This window comes from Haliotis asinina, chromosome 5, assembly GCF_037392515.1.
Source record: "Haliotis asinina isolate JCU_RB_2024 chromosome 5, JCU_Hal_asi_v2, whole genome shotgun sequence".
NCBI lineage: Eukaryota > Metazoa > Mollusca > Gastropoda > Lepetellida > Haliotidae > Haliotis > Haliotis asinina.
This window is the reverse complement of record NC_090284.1, coordinates 79,172,181-79,198,677: the sequence shown is the minus strand read 5'-3', so window position 1 is coordinate 79,198,677 and position 26,497 is coordinate 79,172,181. Positions and strand designations below refer to the sequence as shown.

The 26,497-nt window shown below is 44.8% G+C and overlaps 2 protein-coding genes across 2 annotated transcripts; one reads left to right on the top strand and one right to left on the bottom strand.

The window, feature by feature from the left end:
• Positions 1-11,739: 11,739 nt before the first annotated feature.
• On the bottom strand, positions 11,740-22,189 carry LOC137284057 (mucin-2-like). The gene is made up of 7 exons (XM_067815713.1): positions 22,125-22,189; positions 19,483-19,847; positions 18,999-19,448; positions 18,190-18,798; positions 17,407-18,114; positions 13,589-17,202; positions 11,740-11,841 (listed from the first exon to the last, which is right to left on the bottom strand). The coding sequence occupies exons 1-7, from the start codon at positions 22,187-22,189 to the stop codon at positions 11,740-11,742; spliced, it is 5,913 nt and encodes a 1,970-aa protein (XP_067671814.1).
• A 2,266-nt stretch (positions 22,190-24,455) lies between these two features.
• LOC137284056 (kelch-like protein 24a) lies at positions 24,456-26,228 on the top strand. The gene has a single exon (XM_067815712.1). The coding sequence runs from the start codon at positions 24,456-24,458 to the stop codon at positions 26,226-26,228; it is 1,773 nt and encodes a 590-aa protein (XP_067671813.1).
• Positions 26,229-26,497: the final 269 nt, after the last annotated feature.

Sequence of the window (26,497 nt, the reverse complement as noted above, 5' to 3'; positions counted from 1 at the left end):
AATATGCTGAAAATTCCCCTTTGATGGTTCTAACGTCAAAAAGTCAATAGAGACAAGTTCCAGTGGATATGTCGTAGTGACATTTACAAGTGGCACCCTGGTATTGGTTTGTGTCTTGCATCGAATACATCTGTCACAACTTCGAACCCAGGATTCAACATCTCTAACCATTCCAGGCCAGTAGAAGCGATCACGAAGTAAGGATAAAGTCCGGTCTCGTCCAAGATGCCCTACATCATCATGTAAACCTCTAAGAGCCTTCTCTGTGAATGCGGATGGAAGAATCAACTGAGTTTTTGTCTCTTCATCTTCATGGGTTATTCTGCAAAGAACTCCTCGTTTGAACCAGAGTTTATCAAACTGCCGTTGCAAGCCTGCAAATTCTGTAGAAGGTAAATAATTATGAGGTGGCCTTTTCCCTTCAGTAACATGCTTAATTAGAACTGCAAGTATTGGATCAGCAGCTTGTGCCTTCTTCCAGTCTCTGTTAGTCATCGCATCTATTTCAATTCCGTCCGCTGTCACAGAATCACCTGACATACTGAGGCTTTCTACATAATTCTGACATAGCTTTGAATTACATATGGCTCTGATGGAATCCTGCTTGATCTCTTCTTGTCCATCAACAGGAACTGCACCACTAGGCAGTCGCGATAAGGCATCTGCATCGATATTCGCTTTCCCTGGCCTATACACGATACTGAAATTGTATGCAGCAAGAGATTCTAACTATCTGTGTCTAGTGGCGTCTAATGTTGCTGATGTCAAAACATACGTGAAAGGATTATTGTCCGTGTATACGGTAAATGAATGTCCATACAGATAATCATGGAATTTGTCAGTGATGGCCCATTTAAGCGCCAGAAATTCCCGTTTGTGAGTTGGATAATTCTGTTCAGATTTATTCAATCCTCTACTTGCATACACAATCACTCTGAGTTGACCGTTCTGTTTCTGATAGAGTACTGCTCCTAATGCTAGTTGAGTGGCATCTGTGTGAAGTTCAAAGGGCAACGAGTAATCGGGAAATCCAAGTACTGGTGGCGACGATACCTATCCTTTAATTCCTGAAAAGCATGGTCATGTCCCGGTTCCCAGATAAACTCTTTCACCTTTGCTGAGCTTCCATTTGTATTCGGACTTGGCATTAGGTTTGTTAGAGGCTTGGAAATCATTGAAAAATTTGGAACAAAACGCCGATAGTAACCAGCAAATCTTAAGAACTGCCAAACGTCAGTCGGAAAAGTTGGTGTCTTCCAGTTCTTGATGACTTTGATCTTGCTCGGATCAGGTTCTATTCCTTCTTCCGATATGACATGTCCAACATACTGTATTTTCTTCTTGAAAATGAGCACTTGTCGGGAGCTAACGTCAGATTGCATTCTCTGAGTCGTTGGAAAACCCTAGTAAGTCTTTCAATATGTTCTTCCAGAGTATGAGAATAAATAATCAGATCATCAATGTAAATGTAACAAATCTGAAGATGCAAGTCCCCAAGACATTCTTCCATTAAACGTTGAAACGTTGCAGGGCTGTTGCATAATCCAAATGGAAGTCGGTTGTACTCATAAAACCCTAAAGGACCCACTGTAAATGCTGTTCTTTCCTTATGCTCCTCCAAATTCTCTACTTGGTAATAACCTGATTTCATGCCCAGCTTTGTAAAATACTTATTTCCCGCTAAATTGTCCAAAAGTTCTTCAATCCTTGGCAATGCATAACTGTCTTTAACAGTCCGTTGATTTAAATGTCTCATGTCACAACACGTCCTCAATTTTCCATTCTTTCTGCGGCAAAGTACAACATTTGATGACCATGGGCTATGGTCTCTTCTTGTCCATCTTGACTTCCTGATTACTCCACACGCCATCAACTGCTCCAGATGATCTTTGACCTCTGTAAACATGGAGGGAGGTACTCTGCGATGCCGTTGCTTGGAGGGTGTCTCATCAATCAGGTCAATTCGATGCTTGACAGCTGTTGAAAGTCCAAATCATCATGGGAGAAAACGTCAGGAAATCGAGATATCAGTTGAATTCCAAGTCGACGTTCCTCTTCAGTCAAAGACTCATCAAATTCAACCGTCTCCTGTATGGATTCCACATCACAGGATGGGCTATGGTAACAGGTTGCACCTCCCATATTACTGCCTTTGGTGGAACAACCACCGTCCGTGTAGTCACATTGGACACACTGAACTCAACAATGTCTTGTCGTCCGTGGTGATAGAGCACCAGAGAAGGAGTAATATCAATATCATTAGGCAACACCGATTCCTTACATGTTTGGACTGTAACGGTTGTGACAGGATAATGTTTCCCCTTATCGATATATCCCCTGATGACTAGGCTACTATTTGCTGGTATAACTATGTTTCGAGTCTCTGCACTCTTAACAAGTCCTAAGCGCCAATTTGTCTTCGCAAGTTCTCTCTCTGACAATACCATGTTGCGAAAAGCAAGGTACCATGGAGTGTGTATACTTGACTTTTGCAGAAAAGCAGTACCATAACGTTCCTTACATCTGTCCATAAGAGGTGTCAACACATTATTTCCTACGAGAACAGGTACTCTGGCATTTATAGTTACTTGTAGGAACCACTGAAAGCAACCCTGGCAGACTATCACCCTCATGTATACAATATTGGTTACACTTAATAACATAATCTATTTCACAAGTTTATGTTTATAGTTAATAACTGTTCATCATCTATAAGACGAAGCCACCCTAGGTGTGATGACCGACGGTTACCCGTGGTCAGATGACTTTCCTACAAAATGAAACACAAACAATCATTAAACAGAAAAACCTAAGCACACGCAGGAAAATATCACAATGTCATAGTATCAACACTCATCACTATAGCTCGCACCGCATACCCGCTCGACACCCATACACGAGATGAAAATATAGCCAAATAACAAAAGTTATGAAATGCATACACACTGCACAGCCTAACCCATGTTTGTGCAACATAATTACACATTCTGTCTCTGTTACTGTAGTCTCCGTCGCTGTTTGAGCAACCGTTTCTGGGACAGTCATCTGAGATCCTGTCTCCACTATTCCCTTCCCCTCCTTATCAGGTTCCGAGTCTTGTCCAACAGTGAAATGATCGTCACCATCTCATTGAACTTTATCCATAACTGAAAACTCAGATGCAACTTCACTGGACACTGTAAGTAATCCATCAGCAGCTGAGTCCGTACTCAAAACAGGAACTGTACCAACAAGGACAGGGTCATCCTCCAGACAGGTGGATTCAGCTTTGACGTGTCACCACTTACGCTAGGTGTCGGATGGGGCTGATTATCCTGTCAACGTTGTAAATGTCCTATCGGCAACAAGTGATTGCGATGGAGAGTTCTCGTTCTGCCCTCACCTAACTCGGGTGAAACCACATACACAGGGATTCCAACGTTTGGTTAATCAATGACAGTATAAACTTCCTGCTCCCATTTGTCCTGTAACTTGTGTGCAGATAAGGGTTATACCCGGTTGTTTCGTGCATCGTACAGTTATTGGCATGAACCAGCGGTCCCACGTGAGTTTTCCAATCTGCCTTCTGGTTGGAGTCCAACGTTCCAAGCATATTCAACAAGCTTCTATTTAACCGCTCACACTGTCCATTTCCCATTGGATGATATGCAGTGGTACACGATTTTTCCATTCCCATGATTGTGTAGAGTTCTTTAATCAACTTACTTTCAAAATTTGCGCCTTGATCAGAATGAATTCTGGTAGGTATTCCGTAATTCACTATGAAGTTGTTGAACACTGCATCTGCTGTAGTCCGGGCTGTCATGTTTTTGGTTGGAATGGCTTGTGCATACTTCGAGAAATGGTCTGTGATAACTAGAATATGCTGAAAATTCCCCTTTGATGGTTCTAACGTCAAAAAGTCAATAGAGACAAGTTCCAGTGGATATGTCGTAGTGACATTTACAAGTGGCACCCTGGTATTGGTTTGTGTCTTGCATCGAATACATCTGTCACAACTTCGAACCCAGGATTCAACATCTCTAACCATTCCAGGCCAGTAGAAGCGATCACGAAGTAAGGATAAAGTCCGGTCTCGTCCAAGATGCCCTACATCATCATGTAAACCTCTAAGAGCCTTCTCTGTGAATGCGGATGGAAGAATCAACTGAGTTTTTGTCTCTTCATCTTCATGGGTTATTCTGCAAAGAACTCCTCGTTTGAACCAGAGTTTATCAAACTGCCGTTGCAAGCCTGCAAATTCTGTAGAAGGTAAATAATTATGAGGTGGCCTTTTCCCTTCAGTAACATGCTTAATTAGAACTGCAAGTATTGGATCAGCAGCTTGTGCCTTCTTCCAGTCTCTGTTAGTCATCGCATCTATTTCAATTCCGTCCGCTGTCACAGAATCACCTGACATACTGAGGCTTTCTACATAATTCTGACATAGCTTTGAATTACATATGGCTCTGATGGAATCCTGCTTGATCTCTTCTTGTCCATCAACAGGAACTGCACCACTAGGCAGTCGCGATAAGGCATCTGCATCGATATTCGCTTTCCCTGGCCTATACACGATACTGAAATTGTATGCAGCAAGAGATTCTAACTATCTGTGTCTAGTGGCGTCTAATGTTGCTGATGTCAAAACATACGTGAAAGGATTATTGTCCGTGTATACGGTAAATGAATGTCCATACAGATAATCATGGAATTTGTCAGTGATGGCCCATTTAAGCGCCAGAAATTCCCGTTTGTGAGTTGGATAATTCTGTTCAGATTTATTCAATCCTCTACTTGCATACACAATCACTCTGAGTTGACCGTTCTGTTTCTGATAGAGTACTGCTCCTAATGCTAGTTGAGTGGCATCTGTGTGAAGTTCAAAGGGCAACGAGTAATCGGGAAATCCAAGTACTGGTGGCGACGATACCTATCCTTTAATTCCTGAAAAGCATGGTCATGTCCCGGTTCCCAGATAAACTCTTTCACCTTTGCTGAGCTTCCATTTGTATTCGGACTTGGCATTAGGTTTGTTAGAGGCTTGGAAATCATTGAAAAATTTGGAACAAAACGCCGATAGTAACCAGCAAATCTTAAGAACTGCCAAACGTCAGTCGGAAAAGTTGGTGTCTTCCAGTTCTTGATGACTTTGATCTTGCTCGGATCAGGTTCTATTCCTTCTTCCGATATGACATGTCCAACATACTGTATTTTCTTCTTGAAAATGAGCACTTGTCGGGAGCTAACGTCAGATTGCATTCTCTGAGTCGTTGGAAAACCCTAGTAAGTCTTTCAATATGTTCTTCCAGAGTATGAGAATAAATAATCAGATCATCAATGTAAATGTAACAAATCTGAAGATGCAAGTCCCCAAGACATTCTTCCATTAAACGTTGAAACGTTGCCGGGCTGTTGCATAATCCAAATGGAAGTCGGTTGTACTCATAAAACCCTAAAGGACCCACTGTAAATGCTGTTCTTTCCTTATGCTCCTCCAAATTCTCTACTTGGTAATAACCTGATTTCATGCCCAGCTTTGTAAAATACTTATTTCCCGCTAAATTGTCCAAAAGTTCTTCAATCCTTGGCAATGCATAACTGTCTTTAACAGTCCGTTGATTTAAATGTCTCATGTCACAACACGTCCTCAATTTTCCATTCTTTCTGCGGCAAAGTACAACATTTGATGACCATGGGCTATGGTCTCTTCTTGTCCATCTTGACTTCCTGATTACTCCACACGCCATCAACTGCTCCAGATGATCTTTGACCTCTGTAAACATGGAGGGAGGTACTCTGCGATGCCGTTGCTTGGAGGGTGTCTCATCAATCAGGTCAATTCGATGCTTGACAGCTGTTGAAAGTCCAAATCATCATGGGAGAAAACGTCAGGAAATCGAGATATCAGTTGAATTCCAAGTCGACGTTCCTCTTCAGTCAAAGACTCATCAAATTCAACCGTCTCCTGTATGGATTCCACATCACAGGATGGGCTATGGTAACAGGTTGCACCTCCCATATTACTGCCTTTGGTGGAACAACCACCGTCCGTGTAGTCACATTGGACACACTGAACTCAACAATGTCTTGTCGTCCGTGGTGATAGAGCACCAGAGAAGGAGTAATATCAATATCATTAGGCAACACCGATTCCTTACATGTTTGGACTGTAACGGTTGTGACAGGATAATGTTTCCCCTTATCGATATATCCCCTGATGACTAGGCTACTATTTGCTGGTATAACTATGTTTCGAGTCTCTGCACTCTTAACAAGTCCTAAGCGCCAATTTGTCTTCGCAAGTTCTCTCTCTGACAATACCATGTTGCGAAAAGCAAGGTACCATGGAGTGTGTATACTTGACTTTTGCAGAAAAGCAGTACCATAACGTTCCTTACATCTGTCCATAAGAGGTGTCAACACATTATTTCCTACGAGAACAGGTACTCTGGCATTTATAGTTACTTGTAGGAACCACTGAAAGCAACCCTGGCAGACTATCACCCTCATGTATACAATATTGGTTACACTTAATAACATAATCTATTTCACAAGTTTATGTTTATAGTTAATAACTGTTCATCATCTATAAGACGAAGCCACCCTAGGTGTGATGACCGACGGTTACCCGTGGTCAGATGACTTTCCTACAAAATGAAACACAAACAATCATTAAACAGAAAAACCTAAGCACACGCAGGAAAATATCACAATGTCATAGTATCAACACTCATCACTATAGCTCGCACCGCATACCCGCTCGACACCCATACACGAGATGAAAATATAGCCAAATAACAAAAGTTATGAAATGCATACACACTGCACAGCCTAACCCATGTTTGTGCAACATAATTACACATTCTGTCTCTGTTACTGTAGTCTCCGTCGCTGTTTGAGCAACCGTTTCTGGGACAGTCATCTGAGATCCTGTCTCCACTATTCCCTTCCCCTCCTTATCAGGTTCCGAGTCTTGTCCAACAGTGAAATGATCGTCACCATCTCATTGAACTTTATCCATAACTGAAAACTCAGATGCAACTTCACTGGACACTGTAAGTAATCCATCAGCAGCTGAGTCCGTACTCAAAACAGGAACTGTACCAACAAGGACAGGGTCATCCTCCAGACAGGTGGATTCAGCTTTGACGTGTCACCACTTACGCTAGGTGTCGGATGGGGCTGATTATCCTGTCAACGTTGTAAATGTCCTATCGGCAACAAGTGATTGCGATGGAGAGTTCTCGTTCTACCCTCACCTAACTCGGGTGAAACCACATACACAGGGATTCCAACGTTTGGTTAATCAATGACAGTATAAACTTCCTGCTCCCATTTGTCCTGTAACTTGTGTGCAGATAAGGGTTATACCCGGTTGTTTCGTGCATCGTACAGTTATTGGCATGAACCAGCGGTCCCACGTGAGTTTTCCAATCTGCCTTCTGGTTGGAGTCCAACGTTCCAAGCATATTCAACAGGCTTCTATTTAACCGCTCACACTGTCCATTTCCCATTGGATGATATGCAGTGGTACACGATTTTTCCATTCCCATGATTGTGTAGAGTTCTTTAATCAACTTACTTTCAAAATTTGCGCCTTGATCAGAATGAATTCTGGTAGGTATTCCGTAATTCACTATGAAGTTGTTGAACACTGCATCTGCTGTAGTCCGGGCTGTCATGTTTTTGGTTGGAATGGCTTGTGCATACTTCGAGAAATGGTCTGTGATAACTAGAATATGCTGAAAATTCCCCTTTGATGGTTCTAACGTCAAAAAGTCAATAGAGACAAGTTCCAGTGGATATGTCGTAGTGACATTTACAAGTGGCACCCTGGTATTGGTTTGTGTCTTGCATCGAATACATCTGTCACAACTTCGAACCCAGGATTCAACATCTCTAACCATTCCAGGCCAGTAGAAGCGATCACGAAGTAAGGATAAAGTCCGGTCTCGTCCAAGATGCCCTACATCATCATGTAAACCTCTAAGAGCCTTCTCTGTGAATGCGGATGGAAGAATCAACTGAGTTTTTGTCTCTTCATCTTCATGGGTTATTCTGCAAAGAACTCCTCGTTTGAACCAGAGTTTATCAAACTGCCGTTGCAAGCCTGCAAATTCTGTAGAAGGTAAATAATTATGAGGTGGCCTTTTCCCTTCAGTAACATGCTTAATTAGAACTGCAAGTATTGGATCAGCAGCTTGTGCCTTCTTCCAGTCTCTGTTAGTCATCGCATCTATTTCAATTCCGTCCGCTGTCACAGAATCACCTGACATACTGAGGCTTTCTACATAATTCTGACATAGCTTTGAATTACATATGGCTCTGATGGAATCCTGCTTGATCTCTTCTTGTCCATCAACAGGAACTGCACCACTAGGCAGTCGCGATAAGGCATCTGCATCGATATTCGCTTTCCCTGGCCTATACACGATACTGAAATTGTATGCAGCAAGAGATTCTAACTATCTGTGTCTAGTGGCGTCTAATGTTGCTGATGTCAAAACATACGTGAAAGGATTATTGTCCGTGTATACGGTAAATGAATGTCCATACAGATAATCATGGAATTTGTCAGTGATGGCCCATTTAAGCGCCAGAAATTCCCGTTTGTGAGTTGGATAATTCTGTTCAGATTTATTCAATCCTCTACTTGCATACACAATCACTCTGAGTTGACCGTTCTGTTTCTGATAGAGTACTGCTCCTAATGCTAGTTGAGTGGCATCTGTGTGAAGTTCAAAGGGCAACGAGTAATCGGGAAATCCAAGTACTGGTGGCGACGATACCTATCCTTTAATTCCTGAAAAGCATGGTCATGTCCCGGTTCCCAGATAAACTCTTTCACCTTTGCTGAGCTTCCATTTGTATTCGGACTTGGCATTAGGTTTGTTAGAGGCTTGGAAATCATTGAAAAATTTGGAACAAAACGCCGATAGTAACCAGCAAATCTTAAGAACTGCCAAACGTCAGTCGGAAAAGTTGGTGTCTTCCAGTTCTTGATGACTTTGATCTTGCTCGGATCAGGTTCTATTCCTTCTTCCGATATGACATGTCCAACATACTGTATTTTCTTCTTGAAAATGAGCACTTGTCGGGAGCTAACGTCAGATTGCATTCTCTGAGTCGTTGGAAAACCCTAGTAAGTCTTTCAATATGTTCTTCCAGAGTATGAGAATAAATAATCAGATCATCAATGTAAATGTAACAAATCTGAAGATGCAAGTCCCCAAGACATTCTTCCATTAAACGTTGAAACGTTGCCGGGCTGTTGCATAATCCAAATGGAAGTCGGTTGTACTCATAAAACCCTAAAGGACCCACTGTAAATGCTGTTCTTTCCTTATGCTCCTCCAAATTCTCTACTTGGTAATAACCTGATTTCATGCCCAGCTTTGTAAAATACTTATTTCCCGCTAAATTGTCCAAAAGTTCTTCAATCCTTGGCAATGCATAACTGTCTTTAACAGTCCGTTGATTTAAATGTCTCATGTCACAACACGTCCTCAATTTTCCATTCTTTCTGCGGCAAAGTACAACATTTGATGACCATGGGCTATGGTCTCTTCTTGTCCATCTTGACTTCCTGATTACTCCACACGCCATCAACTGCTCCAGATGATCTTTGACCTCTGTAAACATGGAGGGAGGTACTCTGCGATGCCGTTGCTTGGAGGGTGTCTCATCAATCAGGTCAATTCGATGCTTGACAGCTGTTGAAAGTCCAAATCATCATGGGAGAAAACGTCAGGAAATCGAGATATCAGTTGAATTCCAAGTCGACGTTCCTCTTCAGTCAAAGACTCATCAAATTCAACCGTCTCCAGTATGGATTCCACATCACAGGATGGGCTATGGTAACAGGTTGCACCTCCCATATTACTGCCTTTGGTGGAACAACCACCGTCCGTGTAGTCACATTGGACACACTGAACTCAACAATGTCTTGTCGTCCGTGGTGATAGAGCACCAGAGAAGGAGTAATATCAATATCATTAGGCAACACCGTTTCCTTACATGTTTGGACTGTAACGGTTGTGACAGGATAATGTTTCCCCTTATCGATATATCCCCTGATGACTAGGCTACTATTTGCTGGTATAACTATGTTTCGAGTCTCTGCACTCTTAACAAGTCCTAAGCGCCAATTTGTCTTCGCAAGTTCTCTCTCTGACAATACCATGTTGCGAAAAGCAAGGTACCATGGAGTGTGTATACTTGACTTTTGCAGAAAAGCAGTACCATAACGTTCCTTACATCTGTCCATAAGAGGTGTCAACACATTATTTCCTACGAGAACAGGTACTCTGGCATTTATAGTTACTTGTAGGAACCACTGAAAGCAACCCTGGCAGACTATCACCCTCATGTATACAATATTGGTTACACTTAATAACATAATCTATTTCACAAGTTTATGTTTATAGTTAATAACTGTTCATCATCTATAAGACGAAGCCACCCTAGGTGTGATGACCGACGGTTACCCGTGGTCAGATGACTTTCCTACAAAATGAAACACAAACAATCATTAAACAGAAAAACCTAAGCACACGCAGGAAAATATCACAATGTCATAGTATCAACACTCATCACTATAGCTCGCACCGCATACCCGCTCGACACCCATACACGAGATGAAAATATAGCCAAATAACAAAAGTTATGAAATGCATACACACTGCACAGCCTAACCCATGTTTGTGCAACATAATTACACATTCTAACTGCAAACATATATATAATAAACATTTATAGTCTAAAACTATTTTACATATAGTACTGGCTGTGATGTTGTCCTGTACTTCCTCTATATACCTCTATGGCAATGACTTCTGTTTCCTTTTCTTTGGTGTTGGCATGTCGTCCTAATGGGGCAAAAATGCTATTGAAGCAAAAGGTTCCTGTGCAGTGTGTTCATCCTGCCGTCACCATTCTCCTTACCAACGGTGTATACTGGTATGGATGGATTAGGTTGCTCCAGAATCACGTACACATCTTCACCCCACCTCTCCACAAGCTTGTGCCGTCCGTCAAATGCAGCATTCTTCACCAAGACTCTGTCATCCTTCTCCAATGCAACTGCCCTGGCTATCTGATCATAGTGAGCCTTTTGCATCTTCTGTGTGACGTCCTGACTGTAGTGGAGGCGATGTCGTAGGCTTTGGTGAGTCATGCCTTCGGGTCCTTGGTATATGCAGCTGTGGTCCTCGACTTGCTTAGCTCCATGTCAAGTCCAAAGGCGATAACAACAGGCAAGTGTGGACGACGACCATACATAAAGAAGAACGGAGCAAACCCAGTTGACTCATGCCTTGTACAGTTGTATGCATGTACTAGTGGTCCAACGTGGGCTTTGCAGTTCTTCTTGCTGTCCGGTTGAAGGACTGCTTGATAGTAACAAGGAACACAACTCTTGAATTAAATTGCTGGTGAAATTAGCTCCTTGGTCAGAATGAATGCGTTGAGGAATCCCATCATGAATCACGAAATTGTTGAAAATCACTTCTGCTGTTGATTTTGCCGTCATGTTCCTGATAGGAAATGCCTGGGCATAACGCGTGAAGTGATCCATGACTACAAGCACATGTTCATGTCCTCCTTTAGATGGTTCAAGAGTGAGGAAGTCCATACAGACAAGTTCTAGTTGTTGTGATGTCTGGATGCTGACAAGTGGTGCTCTTCCTCCTGTTGGCATTTTTCTCCTAAGACACTGAACATTATGCTAAACATATTCTTCAACATCTTTAGACATTTCTAGCCAGTAAAACCTTTCCTTGATGAGCGATAGGGTTCTGTCTCTCCCTGGATGGCCGATGTTATTGTGTAGACTCTTGAGAGCTGTCGGGCGGCACCTTGCTGGAAAAACAAGTTTCTCCTGCGTTTAATCTGTTGTCTTGAGAACACGATAAAGGACACCTCGTTTCAACACAGTTGATGGAAGTGCTTGATCATACCTGGATGTCCAATGAATTTTGTCCTGTCTGGTTTGATTCCATTCCGTAGATGCTCAATGATAATTCCAAGCTCTTGATCCTTTGCCTGGGTACGTCTCCAGTCCCCAGCATTGAAATCACATCTCTCATCACTGATGTCTTCCTCTCCCGTGATTTCCGATGCAGATATGCTTAGAATAATAAGCTTGGAACGGCATCACAGATAGCCCTAATTGATTCCAGATCGACCTTATCCGATTCTTCCTTCTTTGGCAGCCTCGACAAGATGTCTGCGTCTGTGTTAGCCTTGCCTGATCTGTAGTGGATGGTGAAGGTATAATCCGATAAGGAGGCTAACCAGCGCTGTCCTACGGCGTCCGGATTGGCTGTGGTAAGTACATATGTCAGTGGATTGATGTCTGTCATCACCGTGAAGCTGTGGCCGTAGGGTAGTCGTGTAATTTTTCCGCTATCGACCAATGGTTTCCTTGAGTTGGGGCTTAGGGCCTTTTACGGGATCTGATGTCTCGGAGCCTGCATCACGCCAGATATTCCCTGACAGTGGTTGTTGTCTCGGAGCCTGCATCACGCCAGATATTTTCCACCATTCAAGTGGTGCTCAGTTAATGCTCATGTGCATATAATGTTGTCTAGAATGGCACTTTACCGTGTTTTATAAATGTAATAAACTCGCACAGATAACTCAGTCACCCGAGAGTTATCCAAGGGGAATAACTCTCTTGCCTCATTACACTGCCAAGCAAACCTGCTTTGGCGTGTCATGTACTGATTGTTTCGAATGAGGACGTGCGAGTATAGTTCCATTCTTATCTGAGTTCAGAAGAATAGTTTCAAATTTGTCAGAAGTCAGTCTCAACGATCAGTTGTCATTGACAGATTTTTGTTTCTTGCTGAAATAGATTGTGGTTTAGTCTAACTAGTCACGTGGAAGCTAATATTTTCAGACTTACGATGGATGATGACGCTCATAACGACGATGATTATGACAGTGGTGATATGGTCATAATCATGGTGTTGGTGATGATGGTGATGTGGTGATGATTGTGATGATGGCAGTGATGGTGGTGGTGGTGGTGGTGATGGTGGTAGTGGTGATTGTGATTATGATGATGATGGTGGTGATGATGGTGGCGATGATGGTGGTGGTGATGGTGGTGTCGGTGATTATGGTGGTGGTGATTGTGGTTACGGTGGTGATGGTGGTAATTGTGATTATGGTGGTGATGATGGCGATGAGTGTGATTATGGTGGTGGTGGTGGTGATGATTGTGATGATGGCCCTGATGGTGGTGGTGGTGATTGTGATTATGCTGGTGGTGGTGATGATTGTGATTATGGTGGTGGTGGTGATGATTGTGAATGATGGCCCTGATGGTGGTGGTGGTGATTGTGATTATGGTGGTGGTGGTGGTGATGGTGATTATGCTGGTGGTGGTGGTGATGGTGATGGTACTGGTGGTGGTGGTGATTGTCATTATGGTGGTGGTGGTGGTGATGATTGTGATGATGGCCCTGATGGTGGTGGTGGTGATTGTGATGGTGCTGGTGGTGGTGATGGTGATTGTGATGATGGTGATTATGATGGTGATGGTGGCGGTGGCGGTGGTGGTGGTGGTGGTGGTGGTGGTTGTGGTGGTGATTGGGATTACGGTGGTGGTGGTGGTGATTGGGATTACGGTGGTGATTCCAGTGATTGTGATTATGGTTGTGATGGTGGTGGTGGTGATGATTGTGATGATGGAGGTGATGGTGGTGGTGGTGGTGACTGTGATTATGGTGATGATGGTGATGGTGGTGAAAATGGCGGCGATTGTGATTATGGTGCTTATGGTGCTGATGGTGGTGGTGGTGACTGTGGTGATGGGGGTGATGGTGGTGGTGGTGGTGACTGTGATGATGACGGTGATGGTGGTGGTGGTGGTGATTGTGATTATGGTGATGATGGTGATGGTGGTGAGAATGGCGGCGATTGTGATTATGGTGGTGGTGATGCTGGTGATTGTGATTATGGTGGTTATGGTGGTGATGGTGGTGGTGGTGACTGTGATGATGGCGGTGATGGTGGTGGTGGTGACTGTGATTATGGTGATGATGGTGATGGTGGTGATAATGGCGGCGATTGTGATTTTGGTGGTGATGATGCTGGTGATTGTGATTATGGTGGTTATGGCGGTGATGGTGGTGGTGGTGACTGTGATTATGGTGATGATGGTGATGGTGGTGAGAATGGCGGCGATTTTGATTATGGTGGTTGTGATGCTGGTGATTGTGATCATGGTGGTTATGGTGGTGATGGTGGTGGTGGTGACTGTGATTATGGTGATGATGGTGATGGTGGTGAGAATGGCGGCGATTTTGATTATGGTGGTTGTGATGCTGGTGATTGTGATTATGGTGGTTATGGTGGTGATGGTGGTGGTGGTGACCGTGAAGATGGCGGTGATGGTGATGGTGGTGACTGTGATGATGATGATGATGGTGATGGTGGTGAGAATGGCGGCGATTGTGATTATGGTGGTTATAGTGGTGATGGTGGTGGTGGTGACTGTGATGATGGGGGTGATGGTGGTGGTGGTGGTGGTGACTGTGATGATGACGGTGATTGTGGTGGTGGTGGTGATTGTGATTATGGTGATGATGGTGATGGTGGTGAGAATGGCGGCGATTGTGATTATGGTGGTGGTGATGCTGGTGATTGTGATTATGGTGGTTATGGTGGTGATGGTGGTGGTGGTGACCGTGATGATGGCGGTGATGGTGGTGGTGGTGACTGTGATTATGGTGATGATGGTGATGGTGGTGATAATGGCGGCGATTGTGATTTTGGTGGTGATGATGCTGGTGATTGTGATTATGGTGGTTATGGTGGTGATGGTGGTGGTGGTGACTGTGATGATGGCGGTGATGGTGGTGGTGGTGGTGGTGGTGACTGTGATTATGGTGATGATGGTGATTATGGTGATAATGGCGGCGATTGTGATTTTGGTGGTGATGATGCTGGTGATTGTGATTATGGTGGTTATGGCGGTGATGGTGGTGGTGGTGGTGATTGTGATTATGGTGATGATGGTGATGGTGGTGAGAATGGCGGCGATTGTGATTATGGTGGTGGTGATGCTGGTGATTGTGATTATGGTGGTTATGGTGGTGATGGTGGTGGTGGTGACCGTGATGATGGCGGTGATGGTGGTGGTGGTGACTGTGATTATGGTGATGATGGTGATGGTGGTGATAATGGCGGCGATTTTGATTTTGGTGGTGATGATGCTGGTGATTGTGATTATGGTGGTTATGGTGGTGATGGTGGTGGTGGTGACTGTGATGATGGCGGTGATGGTGGTGGTGGTGGTGACTGTGATGATGATGATGATGGTGATGGTGGTGAGAATGGCGGCGATTGTGATTATGGTGGTTATGGTGGTGATGGTGGTGGTGGTGACTGTGATGATGGGGGTGATGGTGGTGGTGGTGGTGGTGACTGTGATGATGACGGTGATAGTGGTGGTGGTGGTAATTGTGATTATGGTGGTGATGGTGATGGTGGTGAGAATGGCGGCGATTGTGATTATGGTGGTGGTGATGCTGGTGATTGTGATTATGGTGGTTATGGTGGTGATGGTGGTGGTGGTGACCGAGATGATGGCGGTGATGGTGGTGGTGGTGACTGTGATTATGGTGATGATGGTGATGGTGGTGATAATGGCGGCGATTGTGATTTTGGTGGTGATGATGCTGGTGATTGTGATTATGGTGGTTATGGTGGTGATGGTGGTGGTGGTGACTGTGATGATGGCGGTGATGGTGATGGTGGTGAGAATGGCGGCGATTGTGATTATGGTGGTGGTGATGCTGGTGATTGTGATTATGGTGGTTATGGTGGTGATGGTGGTGACCGAGATGATGGCGGTGATGGTGGTGGTGGTGACTGTGATTATGGTGATGATGGTGATGGTGGTGATAATGGCGGCGATTGTGATTTTGGTGGTGATGATGCTGGTGATTGTGATTATGGTGGTTATGGTGGTGATGGTGGTGGTGGTGACTGTGATGATGGCGGTGATGGTGATGGTGGTGAGAATGGCGGCGATTGTGATTATGGTGGTGGTGATGCTGGTGATTGTGATTATGGTGGTTATGGTGGTGATGGTGGTGACCGAGATGATGGCGGTGATGGTGGTGGTGGTGACTGTGATTATGGTGATGATGGTGATGGTGGTGATAATGGCGGCGATTGTGATTATGGTGGTGGTGATGCTGGTGATTGTGATTATGGTGGTTATGGTGGTGGTGGTGGTGACCGAGATGATGGCGGTGATGGTGGTGGTGGTGACTGTGATTATGGTGATGATGGTGATGGTGGTGATAATGGCGGCGATTGTGATTTTGGTGGTGATGATGCTGGTGATTGTGATTATGGTGGTTATGGTGGTGATGGTGGTGGTGGTGACTGTGATGATGGCGGTGATGGTGGTGGTGGTGGTGACTGTGATTATGGTGATGGTGGTTATGGTGGTGATGATGCTGGTGATTGTGATTATGGTGGTTATGGTGGTGATGGTGGTGGTGGTGACTGTGTTGATGGCGGTGATGGTGGTTGTGGTGGTGACTGTGATTATGGTGATGATGGTGATGGTAGTGATAATGGCGGCGATTGTGATTATTGTGGTGGTGATGCTGGTGATTGTGCTTATGGTGGTTATGGTGATGATGGTTTTGGTGACTGTGATGATGGCGGTGATGGTGGTGGTGGTGGTGACTGTGATTATGGTGATGATGGTGATGGTGGTGAGAATGGCGACGATTGTGATTATGGTGGTTATGGTGGTTATGGTGGTGGTGGTGACTGTGATGATGGGGGTGATGGTGGTGGTGGTGGTGATTGTGATTATGGTGGTTATGGTGGTGATGGTGGTGGTGGTGACTGTGATGATGACGGTGATGGTGGTGGTGGTGGTGATTGTGATTATGGTGATGATGGTGATGGTGGTGATAATGGCGGCGATTGTGATTATGGTGGTGGTGATGCTGGTGATTGTGATTATGGTGGTTATGGTGGTGATGGTGGTGGTGGTGACAGTGATGATGGCGGTGATGGTGGTGGTGGTGGTGACTGTGATTATGATGATGATGGTGATGGTGGTGATAATGGCGGCGATTGTGATTTTGGTGGTGATGATGCTGGTGATTGTGATTGTGGTGGTTATGGTGGTGATGGTGGTGGTGGTGACTGTGATGATGGCGGTGATGGTGGTGGTGGTGGTGACTGTGATTATGGTGATGATGGTGATGGTGGTGATGATGCTGGTGATTGTGATTATGGTGGTTATGGTGGTGATGGTGGTGGTGGTGATTGTGTTGATGGCGGTGATGGTGGTGGTGGTGGTGACTGTGATTATGGTGATGATGGTGATGGTAGTGATAATGGCGGCGATTGTGATTAGTGTGGTGGTGATGCTTGTGATTGTGCATATGGTGGTTATGGTGGTGATGGTTTTGGTGACTGTGATGATGGCGGTGATGGTGGTGGTGGTGACTGTGATGATGACGGTGATGGTGGTGGTGGCGGTGACTGTGATTATGGTGATGATGGTGATGGTGGTGATTATGGCGGCGATTGTGATTATGGTGGTGATGATGCTGGTGATTGTGATTGTGGTGGTTATGGTGGTGATGGTGGTGAAGGTGACAGTGATGATGGCGGTGATGGTGGTGGTTGTGGTGACTGTGATTATGGTGATGATGGTGATGGTGGTTAGAATGGCGGCGATTGTGATTATGGTGGTGGTGATGCTGGTGATTGTGATTATGGTGGTTATGGTGGTGATGGTGGTGGTGGTGACTGTGATGATGGCGGTGATGGTGGTGGTTTTGATGATTTTGATGATGACGGTGGTGGTGGTGGTTGTGACTGTGATTGTGGTGATGATGGTGAAGGTGGTGAGAATGGCGGCGATTGTGATTATGGTGGTGGTGATGCTGGTGATTGTGATTATGGTGGTTATGGTGGTGATGGTGGTGGTGGTGACAGTGATGATGGCGGTGATGGTGGTGGTGGTGACTGTGATTATGATGATGATGGTGATGGTGGTGATAATGGCGGCGATTGTGATTTTGGTGGTGATGATGCTGGTGATTGTGATTGTGGTGGTTATGGTGGTGATGGTGGTGGTGGTGACTGTGATGATGACGGTGATGGTGGTGGTGGTGGTGACTGTGATTATGGTGATGATGGTGATGGTGGTGATGATGCTGGTGACTGTGTTGATGGTGGTGATGGTGGTGGTGGTGGTGACTGTGATTATGGTGATGATGGTGATGGTAGTGATAATGGCGGCGATTGTGATTAGTGTGGTGATGATGCTTGTGATTGTGCTTATGGTGGTTATGGTGGTGATGGTGGTGATGGTGGTGGTGGTGACAGTGATGATGGCGGTGATGGTGGTGGTGGTGGTGACTGTGATTATGGTGATGATGGGGATGGTGGTTAGAATTGCGGCGATTGTGATTATGGTGGTGGTGATGCTGGTGATTGTGATTATGGTGGTTATGGTGGTGATGGTGGTGGTGGTGACTGTGATGATGGGGGTGATGGTGGTGGTTTTGATGATTGTGATGATGACGGTGGTGGTGGTGGTTGTGACTGTGATTGTGGTGATGATGGTGAAGGTGGTGAGAATGGCGGCGATTGTGATTATGGTGGTGGTGATACTTGTGATTGTGATTATGGTGGTTATGGTGGTGATGGTGGTGGTGGTGACTGTGATGATGGCGGTGATGGTGGTGGTGGTGACTGTGATTATGGTGATGATGGTGATGGTGGTGATAGTGGCGGCGATTGTGATTTTTGGTGGTGATGATGCTGGTGATTGTGATTATGGTGGTTATGGTGGTGATGGTGGTGGTGGTGACTGTGATTATGGTGATGATGGTGATGGTGGTGAGAATGGCGGCGATTGTGATTATGGTGGTGGTGATGCTGGTGATTGTGATTATGGTGGTTATGGTGGTGATGGTGGTGGTGGTGACTGTGATGATGGGGGTGATGGTGGTGGTGGTGACTTGTGATTATGGTGATGATGGTGATGGTGGTGATGATGGCGGCGATTGTGATTTTGGTGGTGATGATGCTGGTGATTGTGATTATGGTGGTTATGGTGGTGATGGTGATGGTGGTGACTGTGATGATGGCGGTGATGGTGGTGGTGGTGGTGACTGTGATGATGGCGGTGATGGTGGTGATGGTGGTGGCTGTGATTATGGTGATGGTGGTGATAATGGCGGCGATTGTGATTATGGTGGTGGTGATGCTGGTGATTGTGATTATGGTGGTTATGGTGGTGATGGTGGTGGTGGTGACTGTGATGATGTCGGTGATGGTGGTGGTGGTGGTGACTGTGATTATGGTGATGATGGTGATGGTGGTGAGAATGGCGGCGATTGTGATTATGGTGGTGGTGATGCTGGTGATTGTGATTATGGTGGTTATGGTGGTGATGGTGGTGGTGGTGACTGTGATGATCGGGGTGATGGTGGTGGTGGTGACTTGTGATTATGGTGATGATGGTGATGGTGGTGATGATGGCGGCGATTGTGATTTTGGTGGTGATGATGCTGGTGATTGTGATTATGGTGGTTATGGTGGTGATGGTGATGGTGGTGACTGTGATGATTCCGGTGATGGTGGTGGTGGTGGTGACTGTGATTATGGTGATGATGGTGATGGTGGTGAGAATGGCGGCGATTGTGATTATGGTGGTGGTGATTCTGGTGATTGTGATTATGGTGGTTATGGTGGTGATGGTGGTGGTGGTGACTGTGATGATGGCGGTGATGGTGGTGATGGTGGTGGCTGTGATTATGGTGATGGTGGTGATAATGGCGGCGATTGTGATTATGGTGGTGGTGATGCTGGTGATTGTGATTATGGTGGTTATGGTGGTGATGGTGGTGGTGGTGGTAGCGGTGTTTGGTGGTGGTGGTGATTTTGATTATGGTAGTGATGGTGGTGATGCTGGTGGTGGTGATGGTGGTAGTGATGGTGGTGATTATGATTGTGATGGTGGTTATGGTGGTGATGTTTGTGTTGATGGTGGTGGTGTCGGTGGTGATGGTGATTGTGATTTTGATGGAGGTGGATGGTGGTGGTGGTGGTAGTGGTGATGGCGGTGATGGCGGTGATGATGGTGGTGGTGGTGGTGCTGGTGATTATGGTGGTGATGGTGATGATGAGATGGACCAGAATGATCTGAACATATGAATATTTTGTAGACAGTCATTAAGTAAAACGAAATTAAAATGTGAACCTTTAGGGTAATAGTTTATATGAATATATTTTACATATCATGAATATGCCCACGCAGCTCTCCTTAATGGTTTGAATGTTCCCCTTTCTTTCCTTCTTTTTGGTTTGTTTTGTTTTTTGCGGAGGATGATGAGGCTTTCAAGTATTTCATAGAACTTCATGTCAACGGACCGCAGGAAGCGCTAACTGTGAGTATTTATTTCAAGCAAATACAAACGGTTTGTTAAAACGAGCTATTTTCTATCAATTTCAGAATTTCGCTGTTCTCATAATTTCTCCACTTAGGGTAACCAACTACAAACCCCATGCAGATAAATTACACGAGGGCCATGCATCTAATTGTTGAAAAGCATGTGAACAGCTGCGTTTGGGTGTAAATGTTTGTTAAGAGTTCGCCAAGTTTCACTGTCTTTCTTCATTTGTTGAACCCACGCCAATAATCTTTTCAACCTGACATATTTGATTTACAATACATCAGTTCGTGTGTTGTAAACAGTGCCTTTTAACAGTATGGAAGATTTGCAAAATGTATACGTAGTTTAGGACAGTTGACCGAAGTGAGTGGCTATATTTACAAGTACCATGCACTGGACTTGGTAGTTTCGTCATACTTGACATCCAGTCGATTTCGGTGACTTTCACTTTAAGTTCAAGGTCACATCGACCCTTTGGTGATTTTAGCATGCTAAATTACTTTTGAAAATTGTCAGCAAGATATCTCAAAAACGGTTCACTAGATTGTCTTCATAGACTTTCAAAATTTCTCTTTATTACTATTTTGGCATGTTTCATACACCATGACATTCCTGTCAAGGTCAAGGTCGTTCTTGGAAGTATTTGTGTATTTGAACAGAGCAAGATATCAAGAGAGGTTGATTGGTCATGTTTTTGCTGACATTTAACGTCATCTTAAACTACGATCTTCACTTCCATTACTTTATTAAGTTTGATTTGATAATTTGCGGTGGGGAATTATGTCACCTTAGTGACAATGCTTCTTGTTTCGTTTCATTGTAGAGGTTGTATGAGAAATGTCTGAAGTTGGTTATGTGTTTCAACCAGGGAAAGAAAGTATTAATTAAAAAGGTCGGAGAAACGCAACCAACGGGAGGGGTGTTTGACTTGCTCTACGCTCACCAGAAGCGTGGTGTATAGAAGGAAATGACCAGCAATGTTCACTCTAAAAGGCGAGAAAACCAGACACTTATCGTGTCCATCTTGTGTGGTTTTAGGAAGTGCAGAAGTGAGACAAAAGGCGTATTCATCGTCCTAGTACAAGTTCGATATGCCACTCCACTGGGAAGAACTATAGTTTTTCTCCAGTTATTACCTCATCAACGGATCGTGGATTCAACCTCCCCAGAAACACGATTTGTCACTCCTAGCTACGTTTTCAGCATAACAATTAAGTGACAGATGATGTGCCAGATAAGTGCCAGTGATGACGACGAGTAACGGCACCATGCACCTCCGACACAGCACCTCCGACACAGCACCTCCGACACAGATTCCAGGCAGCTTATATCATACATGGCAACATAGTTCTGTTTCTAGTTCTAGTCTAGTCTAGTTCTAGTCTAGTTCTAGTTCTAACCATACAAAATACCCTGACAGACAACCAGTTCTGAGTAGAACATCGAGCTCTATTCACCGACGACTCTCGTCGACGACTCTCTTTTCCTGTACTAGTCAGCTTTTGTCAGCCAATCATCATGTCTGGAATTGAAAGACGTGATCCGGACTTTCTAACAACGATTCAGGAAATGTGATAAATCTTTTCTCGGATTTCTTCCCCAGGACCTTCGTCTCAGCTTGTGGTCTCGGTAACGGCTAAGTTGTCAGACCTTCAAACCTCAAGGTGGTCTCAGTTATTGCTAAGTTACCAGACCTTCAATGCTGAAGGTGGTCTCAGTGATGGCTCAGCTGCATGACCCTCAATACTCAACATAGTCACACTTGCTAGTGACAGTGTTACTTGACTTGTGACACTCTACCCCCTTATGCTGTGACTCATTTGCATATTCCATGTGTGCTTGATCAGTATCCAATGTTGAAACAGTTATATTTCCCTTTAATAACATTCATTTCGAGCTATTCAAAGTGCATCACTGATTGTGTTTGCTGTTCGTGTGCTACAACATGTCTTGCCTTTTTATAAATATTGTAAATGTAGTGAGTGAGTGAGTGAGTGAGTGAGTGAGTAAACGTCACATTGGCAATATTGAAGCCATATCGTGATGAGTAAATGTAGTGAGTGAGTGAGTGAGTGAGTAAACGTCACATTGGCAATATTGAAACCATATCGTGATGAGTAAATGTAGTGAGTGAGTGAGTGAGTGAGTAAACGTCACATTGGCAATATTGAAGCCATATCGTGATGAGTAAATGTAGTGAGTGAGTGAGTGAGTGAGTAAACGTCACATTGGCAATATTGAAGCCATATCGTGATGAGTAAATGTAGTGAGTGAGTGAGTGAGTGAGTAAACGTCACATTGGCAATATTGAAGCCATATCGTGATGAGTAAATGTAGTGAGTGAGTGAGTGAGTGAGTGAGTGAGTAAACGTCACATTGGCAATATTGAAGCCATATCGTGATGAGTAAATGTAGTGAGTGAGTGAGTGAGTGAGTGAGTAAACGTCACATTGGCAATATTGAAGCCATATCGTGATGAGTAAATGTAGTGAGTGAGTGAGTGAGTGAGTAAACGTCACATTGGCAATATTGAAGCCATATCGTGATGAGTAAATGTAGTGAGTGAGTGAGTGAGTGAGTGAGTAAACGTCACATTGGCAATATTGAAGCCATATCGTGATGAGTAAATGTAGTGAGTGAGTGAGTAAATGTAGTGAGTGAGTGAGTGAGTGAGTGAGTGAGTGAGTAAACGTCACATTGGCAATATTGAAGCCATATCGTGATGAGTAAATGTAGTGTCTATAACAATCGTTAAATGTATTTGATAAATATATATATGTCAAAAATATGATACGTTAGACATGGCGTCCGTCGGAAGCTGCTAATCAATTTATAAGATTCTTTGTGCTGTGCTGTGCTATGCTGTGCTGTGCTGTGCTGTGCTGTACCCTTATATAGGTAGATGGCTGCTTTGTAATTGGTACGTATATGTTTTATGGCGTTTGATCTGACTACAGGTACAATAAATCTTCCATATTACAATGACGGCCGACGCTGTTCATCTCTGGTTACATTCGTACGCCGGCATGTGAACAAATCGTGGTGACCTAAGAAGAACTACTGATTTCCTATCTTTAGATTTCACCAGAGATTTGCTTGACTACAATCGTGGTGGGTTTCCATCGTGTATATGCTTTAATGTGTGTGTGCAAACCAGTTCTATTGTATTTATACCCGTCAAGGTCCGGTTTGGAATTGGTCCATGTTTGTCGTATACAGTTATTAACGGGATCGGGTGTCTTGGGTAACACGTCATAGTATTCCAGTTGTGTAGACTGATGCTCATACTGTTGATCACTGGATTGTCTGGTCCATACTCTTTTCTTTACAGACAGCAGTCTTATAGCCGGAATATCGCTGAGTGTGGCGTTAAACAACCAACCCTCCAAGTCTATTTATACAGTTATACAGTATGTAATGCGTACACTGAAAAATTAACGGTAGATCCATCTTACAAACAGAATTATAACCCGGCGAGGGTTAGAGTTAGAATAAACTATCCGATTTGAATTTGAGACGTTCGAACACATAATGCAACAGAGCATTTCCCACAGTCCTTGTGACTGGCCCATAACAATAGTTTATTCCGTCAGTCGGGATTACATCTTGAGGAATTAACTTAAGTCAACGATCGCCTCGGAGATAATCCGCACGTGACTATTATTACGCACCTGCCTTAGTGACGACCAGGGTTCAGTCTGTCGTTACCAGCAGCTGGTGCTGCACGCAGTTGTCATTCAGGTAACCTCCAACTTTATTTCTGATACTCATGTAAAGTATGTTGTTTTTGAAAATATGGCCAACTTGTTATTGTATCTATGTGGCAAGGGCGCATACAGTGTCTGTCGGTTGAGATATGTGCTCAGGTAAACGTGATATATATAGTTAAATATGTGTCTACATTCTTTCCGAATTGCTGCCGGTTTGCTGTTCACCGGCTTGCAGTTTATTGAACGTGTCTATGAATGAACAAAGTCGACAATTAATGTCCTTTTATTCCTTCTGCTCCAGAAAGCAAACATGTCCGACATTAACAGAACTTTAATGGCACCGAACGAAGCAAACGACATCCGGACGCTACACATGTCCGAACTAACAGCTGCACTTGCGTCGCTGTGGAGAAGGCGTCTTTACACCGACCTGACACTCGTGGTGGACGGCAAGGGACTCAAATGCCACAGGGCCATATTAGCGGCTGCCTCCCCATATTTTCACTCTAGGCTCTTCAACGGCAAGAAAGAATCCACAGCAGATAAGCTCTACGTCAACACCGTGTCTAGGTCCGTCATGGCGCAAGTGCTTGAGTTTCTATATTTTGGTGACTGTCACATCACAGAAAAGAATGGACAAGGCATAATGAAAGCGGCGTGTACCTACGAAATACGCGCGCTTAGAAAAAAATGCGATTGTTTTTTAAGTGAGAAAGTAAACGCAGACAATGCCCTGAAGATGTATGTGTTCGCTACGGAAACCAGATCCCCTTTGTTGGAACAAGCCGCTCGCATTGTGGTGGTGAAACATTTTGTCAGATTTGCACAAACAAGGCTGTTTAATTCTTTGGCTCCAGCGGAATTGATCCGGATCATCAGCGACAACGAATTGTGTGTGCCGAACGAAGAGACGGTCTGCGACATAGTTCTCCAGTGGGCGAATTACGATAGGGAAAATCGAAAACATGTCCTGGGGGAAGTATTACAGTATGTCCGGCTACCGAACGTGAAGGAAGACTACATCAGGCAGGTCCTACAGAACAATGCGTTAGTAAGTGAAAACGCTGAGTGCGTTAACTTGATGAATGAAGCTCAGATGTTTCATTCGGATCCTGGGCGGCGACACGAGGCTACGTCATCACGTCTCGACTACCGCGAGGACGCACATATAGACGACGTAGTTGTTATCATCGGAGGAGCCATGGCCGGAGACTCGAGGTTCCGGAGTAATCAAACGGTTGTTGCATTTAACTTGAATCTTAAGAAGTGGTTTCATCTTGCTTCCCTTCCATACGGTTTTGACTCGGGTACAGCGTCTTGTGTCTGTGGCAACGACATCTACATCAGCGGTGGCGGCGACTCAAGACAAGCGCTGGCTCTGTACGAGAGTCGGGAGGATGTGTGGCATGTCTGTGCCCCGATGCAGGTGGGCAGGAGGGGCCACACTATGGTTCCATTTGGGCTCTGCCTTTACGTGTTTGGGGGAGCGATCGGCCAGCGCCCCGAAGGGAAACTGAGAATGACAACCTCGATCGAGGAATACGACATGCATGAGAATGAGTGGAACCAGTGTGGTCATATGGCCGAGGCTGTTTGGGGTATGTCGGCGGCTGTTTGTGGGGAGAATGTGTTTCTGATGGGAGGTTATATAGACAGAGAGACCCCCACCAACATCATACAGATGTACGACCCTACTAGGAAGACATGTTCCGTTGTCAGCAGTCTCCCGTTCCCGTGTGGCCTGTCAAGGGCTGTAGTCAGCGACAACAACATCTACCTCCTTTGTCCCACAGGTAGCATCCTGCACTCAAGCGACTGCCTCGCCTTCAGTCACGTGGCTACGCTCCCTCACTTCACTCGTGCTCTATTCGGAGCGGCATTCTACAAGGGTGACGTGCTCTTGTTCGGGGGCAAGTACGGGAATGATGTATTTGAGGATATACTGGTGCTCGACCTCAACACAATGGCTGTAAGTTTTATACCGGAGAAGTTGTACAAGCCTGTGTGGGGATTTGCTTGCGTAAAGACATGTCTGCCACGAAGAAACATGATGAAAACAGCTATTACTGAATTATGGCAATAGTCGTATATCTGTTGATTGTCGGCATGGCGCCGTGATAGTCGTATATCTAGAGATCGCCGGCCTGACGCCGTGATAGTCGTATATCTACAGATCGCCGGCCTGACGCCATGATAGTCGTATATCTACAGATCGCCGGCCTGACGCCGTGATAGTCGCATGTTTGCTGATCGCCGGCCTGGCGCCGTGATAGTCGTATATCTACAGATCAGATCGCCGGCCTGACGACGTGATAGCCGTATATCTACAGATCGCCGGCCTGGCGCCGTGAT

Bases quoted from the DNA above. Each gene is read 5' to 3' on its own strand.
- LOC137284057 (XM_067815713.1), bottom strand. From the start codon at position 22,189: ATGTTGAGTATTGAGGGTCATGCAGCTGAGCCATCACTGAGACCACCT. The intron at 18,799-18,998 runs GTCACCACCACC...CACAATCACCAG, and splicing joins CATCATCACCATAATCACAA to CATCATCACCACCAAAAATC. The intron at 18,115-18,189 runs GCATCATCACCA...TCATCATCACAG, and splicing joins CACCATCAACACAGTCACCA to TCACCACCACCACCATCACC.
- LOC137284056 (XM_067815712.1), top strand. From the start codon at position 24,456: ATGTCCGACATTAACAGAACTTTAATGGCACCGAACGAAGCAAACGAC.